General features: G+C 35.1%; 1 protein-coding gene across 2 annotated transcripts in view; it reads left to right on the forward strand.

The window, feature by feature from the left end:
- LEPR (leptin receptor) overlaps nucleotides 1–16,304 on the forward strand; it is an 83,778-nt gene that overhangs the window by 50,121 nt on the left and 17,353 nt on the right. For both annotated transcript variants that reach the window (XM_014456752.2, XM_006089782.3), the window contains exons 5-13: nucleotides 2,912–3,120; nucleotides 4,224–4,366; nucleotides 6,606–6,750; nucleotides 9,252–9,542; nucleotides 9,684–9,801; nucleotides 10,653–10,852; nucleotides 12,588–12,736; nucleotides 13,746–13,905; nucleotides 14,024–14,106. In XM_014456752.2, the coding sequence (XP_014312238.1) occupies nucleotides 2,912–3,120; nucleotides 4,224–4,366; nucleotides 6,606–6,750; nucleotides 9,252–9,542; nucleotides 9,684–9,801; nucleotides 10,653–10,852; nucleotides 12,588–12,736; nucleotides 13,746–13,905; nucleotides 14,024–14,106 (1,498 nt within the window). The remainder of the gene's footprint in view (nucleotides 1–2,911; nucleotides 3,121–4,223; nucleotides 4,367–6,605; nucleotides 6,751–9,251; nucleotides 9,543–9,683; nucleotides 9,802–10,652; nucleotides 10,853–12,587; nucleotides 12,737–13,745; nucleotides 13,906–14,023; nucleotides 14,107–16,304) is intronic.

A 16,304-nucleotide genomic window follows, 5' to 3' on the forward strand; every position in this document is an offset into this window, starting at 1 on the left:
TGTTCTCTTAAATATGACAAATATCGAATGTTTTCCTCAAGGAAAAAAATAATTTGAAATAATTATATAATTCTCTAATGTTCTAATTTATAGAAATATTAACACAGCTCATATTAAGGATTCTTTAGTTGTGGCCCCTAAAGTCTTTATTATCCTGTATATAAAATGACAATGGCAACAGATAAATTTATCTTGTAATAATAAGGCATCTTGGGTGTAATGAAACGAGCACTGAAGATGGAAGGGCAAGACTTCATATGAGGTCTACCTTCTCTCTGAGCCTCAGTTTCTTACCCATATAGTAGGTGATACTAGTTCCCTCATAAGGTGGATTAAAAAATTGTAGTAGATATTGATTCTCAAGGTGTTTTATGTAAATTGTAAATATGTTATATTATGAAATTTGCTGATATATTTAATGTTGTTTCACTGTTTCTGTGTCTTTTACCCATCAAGTACCCACCACTAAGGAATACAAAGTATTTTTGGCCTATAGCTGGGATTGAAATTTTTTTTCTTAAAGGGCCAGGTAGCCAATATTTTATTATTTTTTAAAAATATTTTTATTGATTTCAGAGAGGAAGAGAGAGGGAGAGAGAGATAGACACGTCAGTGATGAGAGAGAATCATTGATTGGCTGCCTCCTTCATGCCCCACACTGGGAATCGAGCCTACAACCTGGACATGTGCCCTGGCCGGGAATTGAACCATGACCTCCTGGTTCATAGGTCAATGCTCAACCACCGAGCCATGCTAGCTGGGATTGCTAGCCAGTATTTTAGATTTTGCAGGCCAGAGTGTCTCTGTCATAACCTTGTAGCCATAGTTAATACATAAACAATTGAGCATGCCTCTTTTTAATGGACACTAACATTTGAATTTTATATAATTTCCACATATCACAGAACATTCTTCCTTTTCTTTCTTTTCTTTCCTTTTCTTCTTCTTTTTTTTTTTAGAAAACATTTGAAAATGTAAGAAACCATTCTTAGCTCAAAGACTGTACAAAAAGAGGTATATTTGGCTTGTGGGTTGTAGTTTCCTGACTCCTGCTTAGAACATTTGAAAATTAGTTTTAGATTGATTCTTAGAGTTTCGTGATAGGGTTATCTGTTGGGGTGGCTTGGGAAATTTCTGAATAGAGATGCTTTTAAGAAAAAACAAATTATGAATTACTATAATATGTATTCTATAGTTTTATATAATCATTGTATATAGTTACTATGAATTTTTGCTACATATTTTTAGCTTCTTTGTGTATATTGAAATTTTAAAGAATATGAAGATTGACTAAATAGAACACAACAGTGAAGTGTTATAGAAACCAAAGAGTTAATCTAATCGGTAATCAGCCCTATTCTACAATTATCCACTGTATTTAGAAAAGGATGGCATTGGCAAGACCATCTAAGTCAAGAGAGTGTAATTCCAGCTTATTTTTTATTTTAAAAAGAAAAATATCACTAGAATTTTTTATCCTTAAAAACATAAAAAAATATTAGTTGAGAATATATGTCTTGTTATCGGTTCAGTTCTATTTTTGCCTTAAAATTTGGGAGTTCTTCAGTCAAAGCTTCTGGCATAAAACCACAATTTATTCAATTTGTTCCATATCCCTTTGATAAAAGCTTTTATCTTAATCTGTGAAAAACACATAAAAGGCAAGGCATAATATTTTTAAAAATTACATTTTATTGGCTTTGTTTAAAGATTTATATAAAACGGAAAGTACTAAGTCAACCTACCTCTGGTTAAAAACAGTATTTTATGGGTTACAGCACTTCAAGTTTTCAAAGATACTTTTATGTAATTGTCTTTGATATTTACTACAACCTTGTAAAGATAGATATTGCAGGCATTTTCTCTGTCTTACGGATTAAGGAAACTGAGGCTCATAAAATGCCCTTACATGTCTTTGACTCATAAGCAAACATAATAACTTGAGTTTAAGTCTCAGTGTGAATTTAGTGTGCTTTTTGCAACAATATTATTCCTTACACAGTGCCCAGCAGACTGCTTTCCACATTAAAAGGTCTGTATATGTTGTTTCCTGATTGGTATTTTAGAACTAAATGAATACTAAAGTCTATGATAAATTATGAAAATTTATCATAATTTAAAACATTTAATGCTAGTGGGACGTGTGTGGAAAGACTAGGGTACATTTCTTTCCTGTTGTGTTTATATCTGAATGCACATGTATATACAAGTTAGCACAATTTCTAAAGCAACACTTCCTCCACACTGAGTTTGTAATTGGTATATTTATCACATACAGTTTATTATTTTAGTGGTTGCTTTAGGATTTATAAGATAGCCTGATATTATACCTCCAAGTGATACTACACCACTTCACTGCATAATAACATATCTCCCCCCTTTCTAAGCTTGGTGCTAATGTCATACATTTTACTTCTACTTATGGTATAAACCCCACACTACATGGTAATTATTTTTGCTTTAGATCATCCGTAAATATTTACCCTCCATTAAATTTTATTTCTTTGTGTAGACTTTCATTTGCTATCATTCATTTTCTTTTTGCCTGAAGGACTTTCTTTAACATGTTTTATAATGCAAGTCTCATGGTGGTGAATTCTTTCAGTTTTGGTACGCCAGCAAAAAAGTCGTCATTTCACATTTATTTTGAAAGATATTTACATTGGGTATAGGATTTTAGGATAGCAATTTTTCTTTCCTTTTTGTACTTCTCTTCTTGCTTATATCATTTCTGACAGCTAACCTGCTTTGACCCTTATCTGTTTCCCTGATATAATGTATGGCTTTGCCGATGCCCTTTATGCTGCGTGTCCAGAATAGCTTATTTCAATTTGGATTTTGTGTCCTACATTTTAAATATAGTCAGTACCTTTACATCTATATTAATGTTTGCCTCTCCTTTTTCACGTAGGCCTGAAGTGTTAGCAGAATCACCGCTGGTCCCCCAGAAAGGCAGTTTCCAGCTTGTTCAGTGCAACTGCAGTGCTCATAAATGTTGTGAATGCCATGTGTCTGTGCCAGCAGCCAAACTCAACTGCACTCTCTCTATGTATTTAAAAATCACATCTGGGGGAGTGGTTTTTCAGTCACCTTTAATGTCAGTTCAACCCATCACTATCGGTAAGTTGTGCATAAGAAAATCACAGATCTAAACATCAGTCATACAAACAGGTTAAACACGGCTTACAAAATTTGTCACTAGCTTATCTCGCTTTCACCAGCTCTGTAATCATGGTAAACGTGGTGCCAGGGAGTATTGTGAGCAGCTTCTGGAATGGTTGTAGCATTCAGTCATTCAGTAGTAACAATAGTATTGCTATCTTTGCAATTGTAACCTAAATTCTTGCTTGAAAACAGTTTTATTTCTTTAAATCCTGGATCTGTCTAATGAGATATACTAATAAAGTATTTGGTTATCACATTTTTACATCTCAGATAACTATTTATGAAAATAATTAGGAGCTTTTTTTTTGCCTGGATTTATTCCTTCAATAAATATTTCTTAGAGGCTCATGATTTGGGAGCCGGGGAAAACAGTGGTGAATGAGACAAAGTTCTTGCCTCACAGAGTAGGGACAAATAATAGTGGGCAGAGATAAACAAAAAGTAAACAAGGAGTAATTTTCTATACAAATCTGAGCAAAAGAAAAACTCAAATAATAGGTAATGCTCCATGTTTTCAGTGCAAAGATCCCCCTAAATTTTTTGACCAGCTTGAATATGTCACTACAAATGTGACTAATATAAGTAAATGTGAACTTAAAATATTTAACTTTTTAATTCAGTTTTGTGTACATATGTTAAATAATATATTTTAATTATTAATGTATAATTATTAATATGTAATTATATAATATATAATTTAACAGTGTTACTATTTTTTCAGCTCATATTTCCTTAGGTAGTTATATATTAACTCTTTACTTGTATCTTTGCATCATTGTTTTTGACATCCCTAGAGTCACTTTTCTAGGTATCTGAAACAATTTTCCTCACAATTTCTCCTTTACTTCTAAGTTATTGGGGATATATCACTTTTTGAATCTGCATATGACATTATATCTTAACATTAGGACTTTCAAGTAATTTGTCCTCCAGGTCACCTTTTAAGTAGTTGAAAGAACAAGATATGCTAAAATTTCAATTTGACTTCATTTTATGATTATCACAAGAAATGCTTCACTTAAAACATGTTCTTTTTTTTCTTTCCTTTTTTTCTTAAGTGAAGCCTGATCCACCATTAGGTTTGCATATGGAAATCACAGACAGTGGTGATTTAAAGATTTCTTGGTCCAGTTCAACATTGGTACCATTTCAACTTCAATATGAAGTGAAATATTCAGAGAATTCTACAAGTATGAGAGAAGTAAGTATGTTTTAGTAAAGGAAAAGTTGAGATGCAACTAAAGTAAAGGTGAGACTCATCTATGTCCCATAGAAAGTGCTCTCCGCATACCAAATATGCCTGCTCCTTGTAGAGCAGGATCCGTTATAACTTAACATTGCACCACTGGCTTTCATTTAAGATCAGCATAGGAACTTACCATATGAACAGCATTTCTGCATCTTCTGTAAAATGCTTTTAGAAAAATTATTTGACGTTACTCAGTGTTGCTTATATGTGGATCTATGTTACATATTGAGGAGCATGACAAATTCCTTCCAGAATTTAGTAATAGAGAAAACTCCTCTTCTAAATAAGTTTATATATATTAAATTGATCTCTCTTCTTTCCCCTGTTTTCTCTTCCCCTCCCCTCTCTTCTTTCTTCCTCTCATTTACACACACACACACACACACACACACACACACACACACAGTTAAATGGCTACAGGAAGTCCAACTACACAAACTTGAATTCATTTATAATTTTTTCACCTACCGATCTTCTTTGATTTCTGATGTTACATTTAATCCTTTTAAAAATTGCTTAGTATATTTGTTTACATGCAGTGCAGTATATGCATTTGCACTGTAAAGTGCATCAAATCCTTTTTTCATTTTCTCAGTAAGTTTTTGTGGAGCTCCTGCTAGATATCAAGAACGGGCATGCTTGTATCAGGATATACTGGGGTAGTAGACCAAAATGAGAGGAGTTTGGGAGTACTGGTGAGAGACGGTGGGTTATAGCATTAAATGGAGGTAGGGGAAGATTTCATTGAGAGGCTGGCAATGTAAATATGTGGGGGAATCCGGTTCCAAATAGAGAAAACAGCCATTCAGAGGTTCTAACCTGGGTGAGAGGCTGGAGGCCAGGGGAGTGAATGAGAGTAAGAGTAACAGTGTGAATCAAAGTGGATAAAATCAAGGAGAATAGTGGTCTAGTTTCATTCTGTTGCATGTGACTGTCTAGTTTTCCCAAACCAATATAATATTACTAACCAGTTACCTCAATCAAAACCAATCAATCAACTAATCCTATATAATAAAGAGTTAATATGCTAATTAGACCGAACAGCAGAATGACCATCCGGAAGACCTTCTGGACAACCATCCGGATGACCTTCCGGATGAAGCCAGGGCTGCGAGGGCCAACCAAGGCTGTGAGGGGCTGCGAGGGGCTGCGAGGGGCTGCGAGGGGCTGCGAGGGCCAGCCGAGGCAGCCAGGGCTGCGAGGGCTGAGCCCCTTGCACGAAATTTCATGCATCGGGCCTCTAGTATGCAATAAAAACCAAGAAGGTTAGGGGAGGAGAACAGGGAGATTGTTAAGAACCTCATGGGCCATGCATGGACTTCGGCACTTTGTGAGACTAATTGTTCTATGATTTAGAGATAAATATCTTTTTTCTTAGATCTAGGCCAACTTTTTTTAAGACTTTATTTTCATAAAGAGTAGGATGGGAATCCTTTTATGATGTGTATGGAAAAGCAGAGTTAAGACTTCTCTGGGCTTCAGCTTTCTGATCTGTAAAATTGAGAAAATAGGATTTTAAATACTATAGGTGATCTGATATTGTTTAATGGGTTCCTAATGCTTTTCACCATTTTCATTCTATGGCGCCTTGAAGTCTAAGACACAGGGGAGTCCAATAGTTTTAGAGTATATCATTAGGAAACCGAATTTATTCGCTAAGCAATTCTTTGCTGGTGGTTGTTTTATGCAGAGTTAGGTCTCTTAAATATTTTCCTTCTACTTTATAAACTATATTTTGATTCACTGTAGTTTATCATCAGTCTAAGATTCTTAAAAATTATTCATGCCCTCCTTCTGTGACGTTTTCCTCTAGGAACAAATCAGTTCTCTGTTCACCCTGCTCATCATTTCCACCGTGTGCTTTCCAGTTGTCAGCAGGGGCATGACGCTTCCCACTGACACTAGCTATATATCTCAAGATTTGAAAAGTTATATTCATTATCATCCAGTTAAAAATATATGTTTATTGTCATTGTGATTCTTGGACTCATGGGTTATGTAAAATTTTATTGACTAATGTACCAACCTTTGTTATTTGGTTATTGATTTCTGTTTAATTCCATTGTGGCCAGCTAACTCCTCTGTAAGATTTTAATTCTTTGAAATTTGTTGAGACTTGCTTGTGATCTCACAAGGGGTAAAGGGCTCACAGTGACTTGATACTTTGGTGTTTTCAAATAATATTTAACAGGCTGATGAAATCGTCTCAGCCACATCTCTGCTAATAGACAGTGTGCTTCCTGGGTCTTCGTATGAGGTTCAGGTGAGGGGCAAGAGGCTGGATGGCCCAGGCATCTGGAGTGACTGGAGCAACCCTCTTATTTTTACCACACAAGGTAGGTTTTTTTAATAGTACCTTCTATTGAAAAGGGAATATGTTTTTTTGAAGTTGCGTTTGGTATAAGACTCTTAAGTTTTGTGGCACTAAACCAGAAAGACATTTCTACATAAATTTTGCAAAAGCTAATTTGTTAATGAAAACTTGTATAAGAGCTCCCAGGTGTATATGCATCCATAGCAGTATCGTGTTGAATTACTTTCTTTTTCAAAATGTACAGTTAATATAAAAGTTTCAAACTCACAAATTCAGAACACTACTTGTATTGATGTTTCCTTAACTTACTTTAAAGAAAATTAATCTTAGAGAGAGGAAGGCAGGGAGAGAGAGACATATTGATGTGAGAGAGAAACATCGATCGGTAGCCTTCTGCATGGGACTTGACTGAAAATCGAACCCGAAATCTGGGTATGTGCCCTGACCGGGAATTGAACCTGCCATCTTTTGGTGCACAGGATGATGCTCCAACCAACTGAGCCACATCGGTCAGGACTCCTTAACTCACATTTTGAAAAATCAGATATATTTATTAAAAAATATATTTTTCTATATATATTGTTTTATTGATTTCAGAGAGGAAGGGAGAGGGAGAGAGAGAAACATCAATGATGAGAGAAAATCATTGATTGGCTGCCTCCTACATGACCCCCACTGGGGATCAAACCCACAACCTGGGCATGTGCCCTTGGCCAGAATCAAACCTGGGACCCTTCAGTCTGCAGGCCGACGCTCTACCCACTGAGCCAAACTGGCGAGGGCCTTATTTATATTATTTAAAAAGTAAATATTCAACATTTACCCCATCAATTTCAATACATTTGTTTAATGTAAATTTTACAAATTGTCAGGTTTTTAATAAATTGTCTTCTTTATTTTAAGCTAATATTTTAGCACTTAATCATGCCAAAATACTTTGACTTTAATCTGACTTCCGAGTTAAGCCTTAATTATATGCATTCGATTTTGAAGTGAAATGTTTTGTGTGTTTATTACCTTTAAAACAAAAAGCTTCAACTTAATTTTTAAAAGTTCATTTGTACTCTTTTGAAAAATGGATTATTCTGAGTCTTTTGAAGCAGCTCAGTAACGAGATGTGGAGCACATGGAAGGTAGGTTAATGGTCTCTCAGGTCCCTGCTAGGTACTTATTTGCAGTAAGTAATGTACTATGAGGCTTGAATGCCACTCCACACTAGTTTATAAACCTAATGCACTGGCTTCTGTCCAGTACTTTCATGCTACTAAGTTTTTTCCTGTTTATGTCTAACTGCCAATGGCTGGCGTAGATTTTAAATATAAAGATATTGGAGTTTAGCATGCTATTGCAGAAACCTTAAAAACCAATGAAGTATTTTCGATTTTGTTTTTTGGGATAACCCAAAAAATGTTATGTAAGAAAACAGATATTCATATTTTTATCAGCAGAAAATGGGTTACCTTAAATATACTGATTTTATAATGCACTCTGGCAGAAATAATTTCTTCCTTTGTTAACAGTTGTTGACTTTTATTCTATTTCTTATTAAAAGCATAGACAAACTATGTTTCCAACAACAGGGGACTGAAAAAGTAGTATGGGATAGTGTATAGACATTAAAAATAATATTTTAGAAAAATTTGGGTTCCCTTTGTCTTCAAACGCAGGAGACTGGAATAAAATAACTCAAAATTATGCTACAGAGCAGTAATATACAGACCTGCTCTGTATATTGGTGCATTAATTTTACATTTCCTAACTAGTTTTCTTATTTAAAGCTTATTTCTATACCTTTCCTGCTAATTTGAAATTTTCATATATCCAAATGAGACAATAGTCCACCATTTTTTGGGGGGAGGGATGGGTGTTATCTTACAGAGATTTGAGAACTCACCCTAAGCTTCACTGATTCTTAAAGCAGAGTCTCATGGAAGACAAGTCATTGTGGAATTAGACTACATTTCACTTTCGTTAAATTTCTACCTATCACTTAGCAAGTGACCATTACTCATGAAATCATATCCTATATAATAAAAGGCTAATATGCAAATTGTCCCCTTGGGAGTTCGACCAGGTGACCGGGAGTTTGCTCGCTCGCTATGATGTGCGCTGACCACCCGGGGGTGGCGCAGAACATGGCAGGTGACCAGCGGTGGTGGTGGCGGTGGGGCACTGAGGGAGGGAGGGAAGGAGGAGGCAGGGAGGCAAGGAACCTGATCGGCCCTGATCACTGGCCAGGCCTAGAGACCCTACCCATGCACGAATTTCATGCACCGGGCCTCTAGTATTATAATAAAACTGAAGATATTTATGGAAGGTCAAGTATTTGAGAATGAGAGTGCTTGGGATCTTAATTAGCTGTACACAAACAGGCAGTTACAATTATGCAGTCTCTTAGCACACTTGTTTTGTTTTTGGCAGTGTCATCCCTGAATGCTTTTATGAATCTTTTTTACATAATAAATTGTTTACACAATGTTTTCTTTCTTCATCTGATTTTCTACCTTTCTTCCCTCATTACAGATGTCATATACTTTCCACCTAAAATTCTGACAAGTGTTGGGTCTAATGTTTCTTTTCACTGCATCTACAAAAATGGAAACAAGATCGTTTCCTCAAAAAATATTGTTTGGTGGATGAATTTAGCTGAGAAAATTCCTGAAAGCCAGTATAACATTGTGGGCGACCGTGTTAGCAAAGTTACTCTTCCCAGTTTGAATGCAACCAGACTGCGAGGAAAGTTCGCCTACGACGCAGTGTACTGCTGCAAGGAGCACGAGTGCCACCATCGCTATGCTGAATTGTATGTGGTTGGTAAGCACACTGAGGTTTTCTTCCTTTTGTTCCACAAGATAAATTTATCTTATGGACTCTGTATTAGAGTCTCATTTATTTTCATGAAGCATTCCTTTGGTATTTTTGCTGCATATTAATATTTTTATCTGTTTTAAATAGATGTCAATATCAATATATTATGTGAAACTGATGGCTACTTAACTAAAATGACTTGCAGATGGTCAACTAAGGCAATCCAATCACTCGCGGGGAGTACTTTGCAATTGAGGTATCATAGGTATGTATTCTTTTTGCTGTTTTTATTTTTGTGTGGATATGTTGAGATAAAAATTTCCTATAGAAATATCGCCATCACGGTATTCTTGTAGCTTTTCTTCTTGAAAGAGGATAGTAGAATATACTTCATTAGAAAACAGTAACTGCTACTTTTAGCCATTTTAATGCCATATTAAGAGCAAATAGTGGCCGAAGGGCTGTTTCAAAGAAGAGGAGAAATGCTTTGTATGTTATGAGGCAGGGTGTTGATAGGGGCTCAGTTATAAAAAAATGATTTTCTTCTCTGAGAAGATGAATGATATTCTTGACTATATGATTCATATGCAAATCAAGAATTGATATCTTCAAAATTATACTGCTTTGAACTAGAAAGTAGTCGGACACTGTAATTATGCTATAATTACTATCGACTCTGTTTTCAGTTTGTGGTAGAATTTAATCTGTATTGAAGGTGTAAGGAAATTATTTTCCTTCCCATCTCAGGGATGCCCACTGCTGCTTTTTGCCTATAGTTTTAAAATGGTATTACATGGGTATAATATTAGATTAGCTTTCAAAGTGTTAATAGGCTCTCTCTCTAACTGGGTCATTATCTCCTTGTTAGAGCAATGCCATTTAATTTATTTGCATTCCCACTTAGTGTCTAATGAAATATTTAATAAGGGTTACTGTCTGCTTTTATGGAAAAACAAGATTGTGATGTAGCTGGGAATTCTAAAATACCTGTTTAATAAAGACAACTACTTTCAGATGGAGCAAAATCAGTACCTTTTAAACAGCAAAGCAGAATTCTCAAATCTTACTGCTTCCATCAATGTTGTATATTAATGGACTGTTTTCATGTCTTTCAAGGAGCAGCCTTTATTGTTCTGATGTTCCATCTATTCATACCACCTCTGAACCCAAAGATTGCCATTTGCAGAGAGATGGTTTTTATGAATGCATATTTCAGCCAATCTTTCTCTTATCCGGCTACACAATGTGGATAAGGATCAATCACTCTCTGGGTTCATTGGATTCTCCTCCTACGTGTGTTGTTCCTGATTCCATGGGTAAGTTAAAATGCTGTGTGTCTTCATTTTTACTAGCAGATTTGGATTTAGGTTGATTCGGGGCAGTTGTATTTTACTATTTTCTGATCATATTAGATTTAAATATTTGTTCTGCTCATAGTGAAATTGAGAAGACAATCAGCATTTGAAAGTTTTACTATATTTATTTTATTTTAAAATTTTTGTAGCACAATTTTTTAGCAATAGGAATATTTTCAGCATACTATTTGATGAGTGAAATTTAATAATATTGTAAATAATGCACTACTTTGTATTTTTCCCCCAATGTACTTATAGAAACATTTGGAGTTTTTAAATCTCAAAGTTTAATTTAGGTATTCTGATGGTTTTTGTAATCTGAATAGTAATAACTCAAGGCTTTAATTTATGAGGCTGTGTAGGGAGCAGCATTCAAAATAGCTAAAGTCAAGTGAAGAAGAGAAAATAGACAAGGAATGATGACATCCATGATGAAATTTTAAATACTCTTTCAAAGCACATTTTGATTTCAAAGGCTTAAGAGGACCCTGGGAAAATTTGATATATCCATCCAGTATTATTACTGTGGAAGCTTTGAGAAATGATCCGTTTATGATTGTGCAACAGAGATAAAAGAGTACATTCCAGTGCTCTGTACTATTTTTGTTGGGAAAATATGCCAAAAATCACTATTTGATTCATTATACTTTCAAATAATTAGTACACATCAGAGTTAAAACCTGCATTTTGTTAAATAGAAGATAAACTCATAATGTTTAGATTTCTTTTTCCACATAAAGTCACATTGTTGTGCTTGGGCATTGGGACTCTTGGTTTCCAAATATGTTGAGTTGCTACATTGTCTTTTTCTATTTAAAAAAATGTTCTTGCCATTTTGTCATCTTTGCCTCCGTTTCTGTCCCCTGGGAGGTCAATGGGGGGGGGGGGGGGCGGTAAGGAGATATATGTACTACTATTTTTAATACCTTAAACAATAAAATAAAATTTAAAAAATACAACTAAAGGAGATTAAAAATGGCAGCAGAGTAAGTGGATGCTGCATGGATATGCCCAGGAACAAACTGGAATTACAACTAAAATACAGAAAAACTTCCTGAATAATCAATGGAAAACTTGCAGGAAAGGACCCTGATACCTGAGAACTGATAGTGGAGAGACCGCATGGAGACTGATTTATTTTGTATATTGTAAAAAAAAAAATAAAAAATTAATTAATTAATTTTAAAAATACAGCTTAAAAAAAAAAAGCCTGTTTTTCATAGATTTTAGAGAGCCAAGTCTTCACTCTGCAAGACTACCTCTGACCTTGACCCAGAAATACTTACTAATAGATAGTAGAAGAGTTTGAAATTCACACGTGTGGGAATGGATGCAGTGCATATTTTTTGCCTTTAATTAAAGCTCTACATGGAACAGAGTTTGCTCTCAATGTTTATCCCGTGTTCAGTATGGTATCTTCTGCATGCAGAGCCAAGGGCTCAATTTCTAATCAGGTCTTACTATAAACAGAGTGACATGGACAATGTATTGATTTTTAAAGAATCAAACTATTTGCAAAATAATCCCTTTTGTATCTATTACATAAAGTTGTAGGGGAGCAAATGAGATAAGGGATGTGACATTTTTTGAAAAAGAGCTACTGCTTTATAAATATAAGGTATGGAAATAGAACATCATAAGAATGGTTTTTAAAACATCATTACTGTTACATATACTGTTTTTTTTTAATTTCTAGTAAAACCATTGCCTCCATCCAGTGTGAAAGCAGAAATTACTGCAAAAATTGGATTATTGAAAATATCTTGGAAAAAGCCCATTTTTCCAGAGAATAATCTTCAGTTCCAGATTCGTTATGGCTTAAATGGAAAAGAAATACAGTGGAAGGTAACTTTTATCTAGAAATTTCTTTAGCTTGTTTCACTAAATGTTATTTCTGACTATTTTAATAATTTTATTGCAACTTACTTTGTTGTCATAAGATTTATTTATTTAGTATATCCGCTGTATTCTGTAGCTATTTTTGTTACAGTGATCTAAGTTTAACCCTTTAAAGAAATAAAATTTCCCACAATCTATCATTTCCAAAAGTGAGCTTTTACCATTGGCCCCATAAAATGTTTCTTTAAAAAAGCTTGCATGGTTAAATAAGTTTAGGAAACCATGCATCACTGTATGTTCCTAGTGTAAAGTCATAGTTTATTACATATTAAAGGTTAGGAAAGGTCCGGCATTAAAGAAACATTTATTTGTGAATTTACTTCATCCTATGTTTCTCAAACTTATTTTACCAATGAGCCCCTTTTTATCCAACATCTAATTATATTCTTTAGTACACGTATCCAATGGAATACATTTTGGAAGAAGCTGCTTTTACCAAATAACCAGAATCATACCCATAGGTGCAAGTGTGCATGTGATGACTCGTGGTGTCAGTTGTCTGATGGCAGCCTGCAAAGACTTACAAACATCACTAGGTCATGATGATTGTAACTGAAATGAATGTGATTCTTTACCTGCTTATTGAGGAGATTCAATATCAGAGATCCTCCACAGCAGGCCCTATTAACTACTAGGTTAAAATTCTTAATAGTTTTTGTGGATAGAGGCTTAGTGGACAGAGATGTGTAATAATAGGCTTAAGAGAACGATTGGGAAGTGAGGCTGCAAGTGAACCAGTCCAAATCTGGTTACAACAAGGGGACTAAGATAGTCCTTAACCTGAAGGAGCTCATGATCCAAGCATGATAGGAGTATTTCCAAAGCCAGAAGACACAAAGTCAGTTTACTCTTCAATTTGGAATAGTGTTAAGGTTTAAAATAAAATGTACTTCAGGGCCCTTTAGCCACCTGTGTGTGAGTCATGATCAATCTAATGCATTGACTTATGTTACAGATGTATGAGGTATATGATGCAAAATCAAAATCTGTCAGTCTCCCGGTGCCAGACCTGTGTGCAGTCTACGTTGCTCAGGTGCGCTGTAAGAGGCTGGATGGACTGGGATATTGGAGTAATTGGAGTACTCCAGCCTACACAGTGGTCATGGATGTAAAAGGTCTGTAGAGATTTTGTAAACGTGTCTTAAAAATGCATGTGTGTGTTTCAAATACTATGACTGAAAAATATTACTTCTGAGAATACAAGTACAACTTGGGCTCCTTGTTGTTTTGCAGTTCCTATCAAAGGACCTGAATTTTGGAGAATAATTCATGAAGACAGCACAAAAAAGGAACGAAATGTCACTTTACTTTGGAAAGTATTTCTGCTTTTTTATGTTATTCTTCATTGTTCATAATTTTAGGCTCTGCAATCCCATATTTCATTTCCATTTTAAGAGACGATCATAGATAGCTAAGATCCCTAGTGGAGGGTGTGTCAGCACGGAGTTAGGAGACTTTAGTTCTATTCTCAGCTTAAAATATTATAGTTATGTCAGTTCTATTTTGGCAAAGTCACCTGAACTCTTTAGCCTAATCTATAAAAGTAGGATTGCACCAGATGACATCTAATGTTCCTTCAAGTCCAAGAATTCTATTTATATTTAATCCTAAACAAAGTAAATGCCTTCTCCACATACCTCAAGGACATCTAAAACAAGAGATATTCTTGTTGCATGGTGACATATAAACTGGATATTTCCATCAACAGTGGATATTCAGCCTAACAATTTTCAAAACATTCTCTCTACTGTATGAATTTTGTATCCCAAGTGAATGGATTATTTTTTTGTCACAATTTTGGGGAAACACAAACATTTAGTCCACAGCAAACATTATCTGCCATTAGGGAATTACAAATTCCAACAACAAGTGTGTAGAGATACCACTACATACTTCTTAGAATGGTTAAAATAAAAAAACAACAACAATGGACAATAAATTGCTTGCAAATATGCAAGGCAACAGGAAGTTTTATTTTTTGCTGGTGGGACTACAAAATGGAAGATAGTTTGGTAGTTTCTTACAAAGTTAAACATAGTGTTACCATATGATCCAGCATCATACTATTAGCTATTTACCCAACTGATTTGAAAAGTTGTCTTCACATAATAATTTGCACATACATGTTCATAGTAGCTTTATTCATAATCACTTCAAACTGGAAGCAACCAAGATATCCTTCTATAGATGAATAGCTAAACAAACTATGGTACTTCCATCCAGTGGCATGTTATTCAGTGATAAAAAGAAATTTCTATAAAGCCACAAAAAGATGTGGATGAATCTTAAATGCATGTAGCTAAGTGGTAGAAGCCCATCTGAAAGGACTACATAATGATTCCACATACATGACATTCTGAAAAAGGCATAACTGTAGAGAAGATAGAAATATTGGTGGTTTCTAGGGGTTTGGCTGATGACGAAAAGTTTGAATAGGTAAAGCACAAGGGATTTTTTTATGGTGGTTCAACTATTCTGTAGATTGCCATGGTGGGTACATAGTATGTCAGTACATATGCATTAGTCAAAACCCATAGAGAGCCACCCTTAATGTATGCAAATTAAAAATAAATCCCTTAGTGGGTTGGAGGATCCCGGGATGGAATCCAGACTTGGACAAAAGAATCTAACTGTATTACAAGTGTATGCAAAACCTCACTGAAGGAGGTGGGAGAAAAAAGTGCAGGCCTAAGTAACTTTGTAAATGCATGGATTTTTAAAACTAAGGCAAAAGAAGTGGCATTATGCACTGGGTTCTATTTGATAATGTTAATTATTATGGGTTAACAATTATACTACTATACATGTAAACTGGAATTGAATAATCAAGGAAATGGGTGTGGATGGTGGGACCCAGATGTCTCATTGTTGGATTGGTTATAGAGAATCTAGGGGCAGAAGACCAGAATGATCCGTGTGGTGAGGGCTTAGAGTTGGAGACATCAGTATGAGCTTCTGTTTAGCTTAATATGGCTACAGATGGATTCATTTAGAAGTATTTATAGATATAAATATTAGTATACACACATATATTATCTTGATTTGCACTCGAGTAACGGCACTCGAGTGACAAGGAGCATGCTCAGATTTGTTTCTAATACCATTCTCCAATAAAAGGAACTAAAGTTCCTTGAAAATGGCTGGTTTGGGACCGGGGCAGGAAATCCACAAGATGAGTCTAGAGCAGCTTCCTAGTACCAAAAAGTAAGGAAGTTTATCATCATTTCTAATCGATGGTTACAAAAGTAAATATTTGTATATGAAAACTGACATGGATTTTACAAAATGAAATGTGAAATATGCATGACTTTTCAGACATTTCATTCTTGCAATGGTTGCTGCAAGCATCTCACTCCTCACTCACCCAGGTTATTCCAGGCCCTGTAGGGGTAGATGTGTATGTGCTTGTGTGTTTTTGTGTTTGTTTTTTTCCTGATATCTGACTTATAGGAACCTCAGTGACGAAAGAAAGAAAGAAAGAAAGAAAGAAAGAAAGAAAGAAAGAAAGAGAGAG

Source organism: Myotis lucifugus, unplaced genomic scaffold (genome assembly GCF_000147115.1).
Source record: "Myotis lucifugus unplaced genomic scaffold, Myoluc2.0 scaffold_63, whole genome shotgun sequence".
Lineage (NCBI taxonomy): Eukaryota > Metazoa > Chordata > Mammalia > Chiroptera > Vespertilionidae > Myotis > Myotis lucifugus.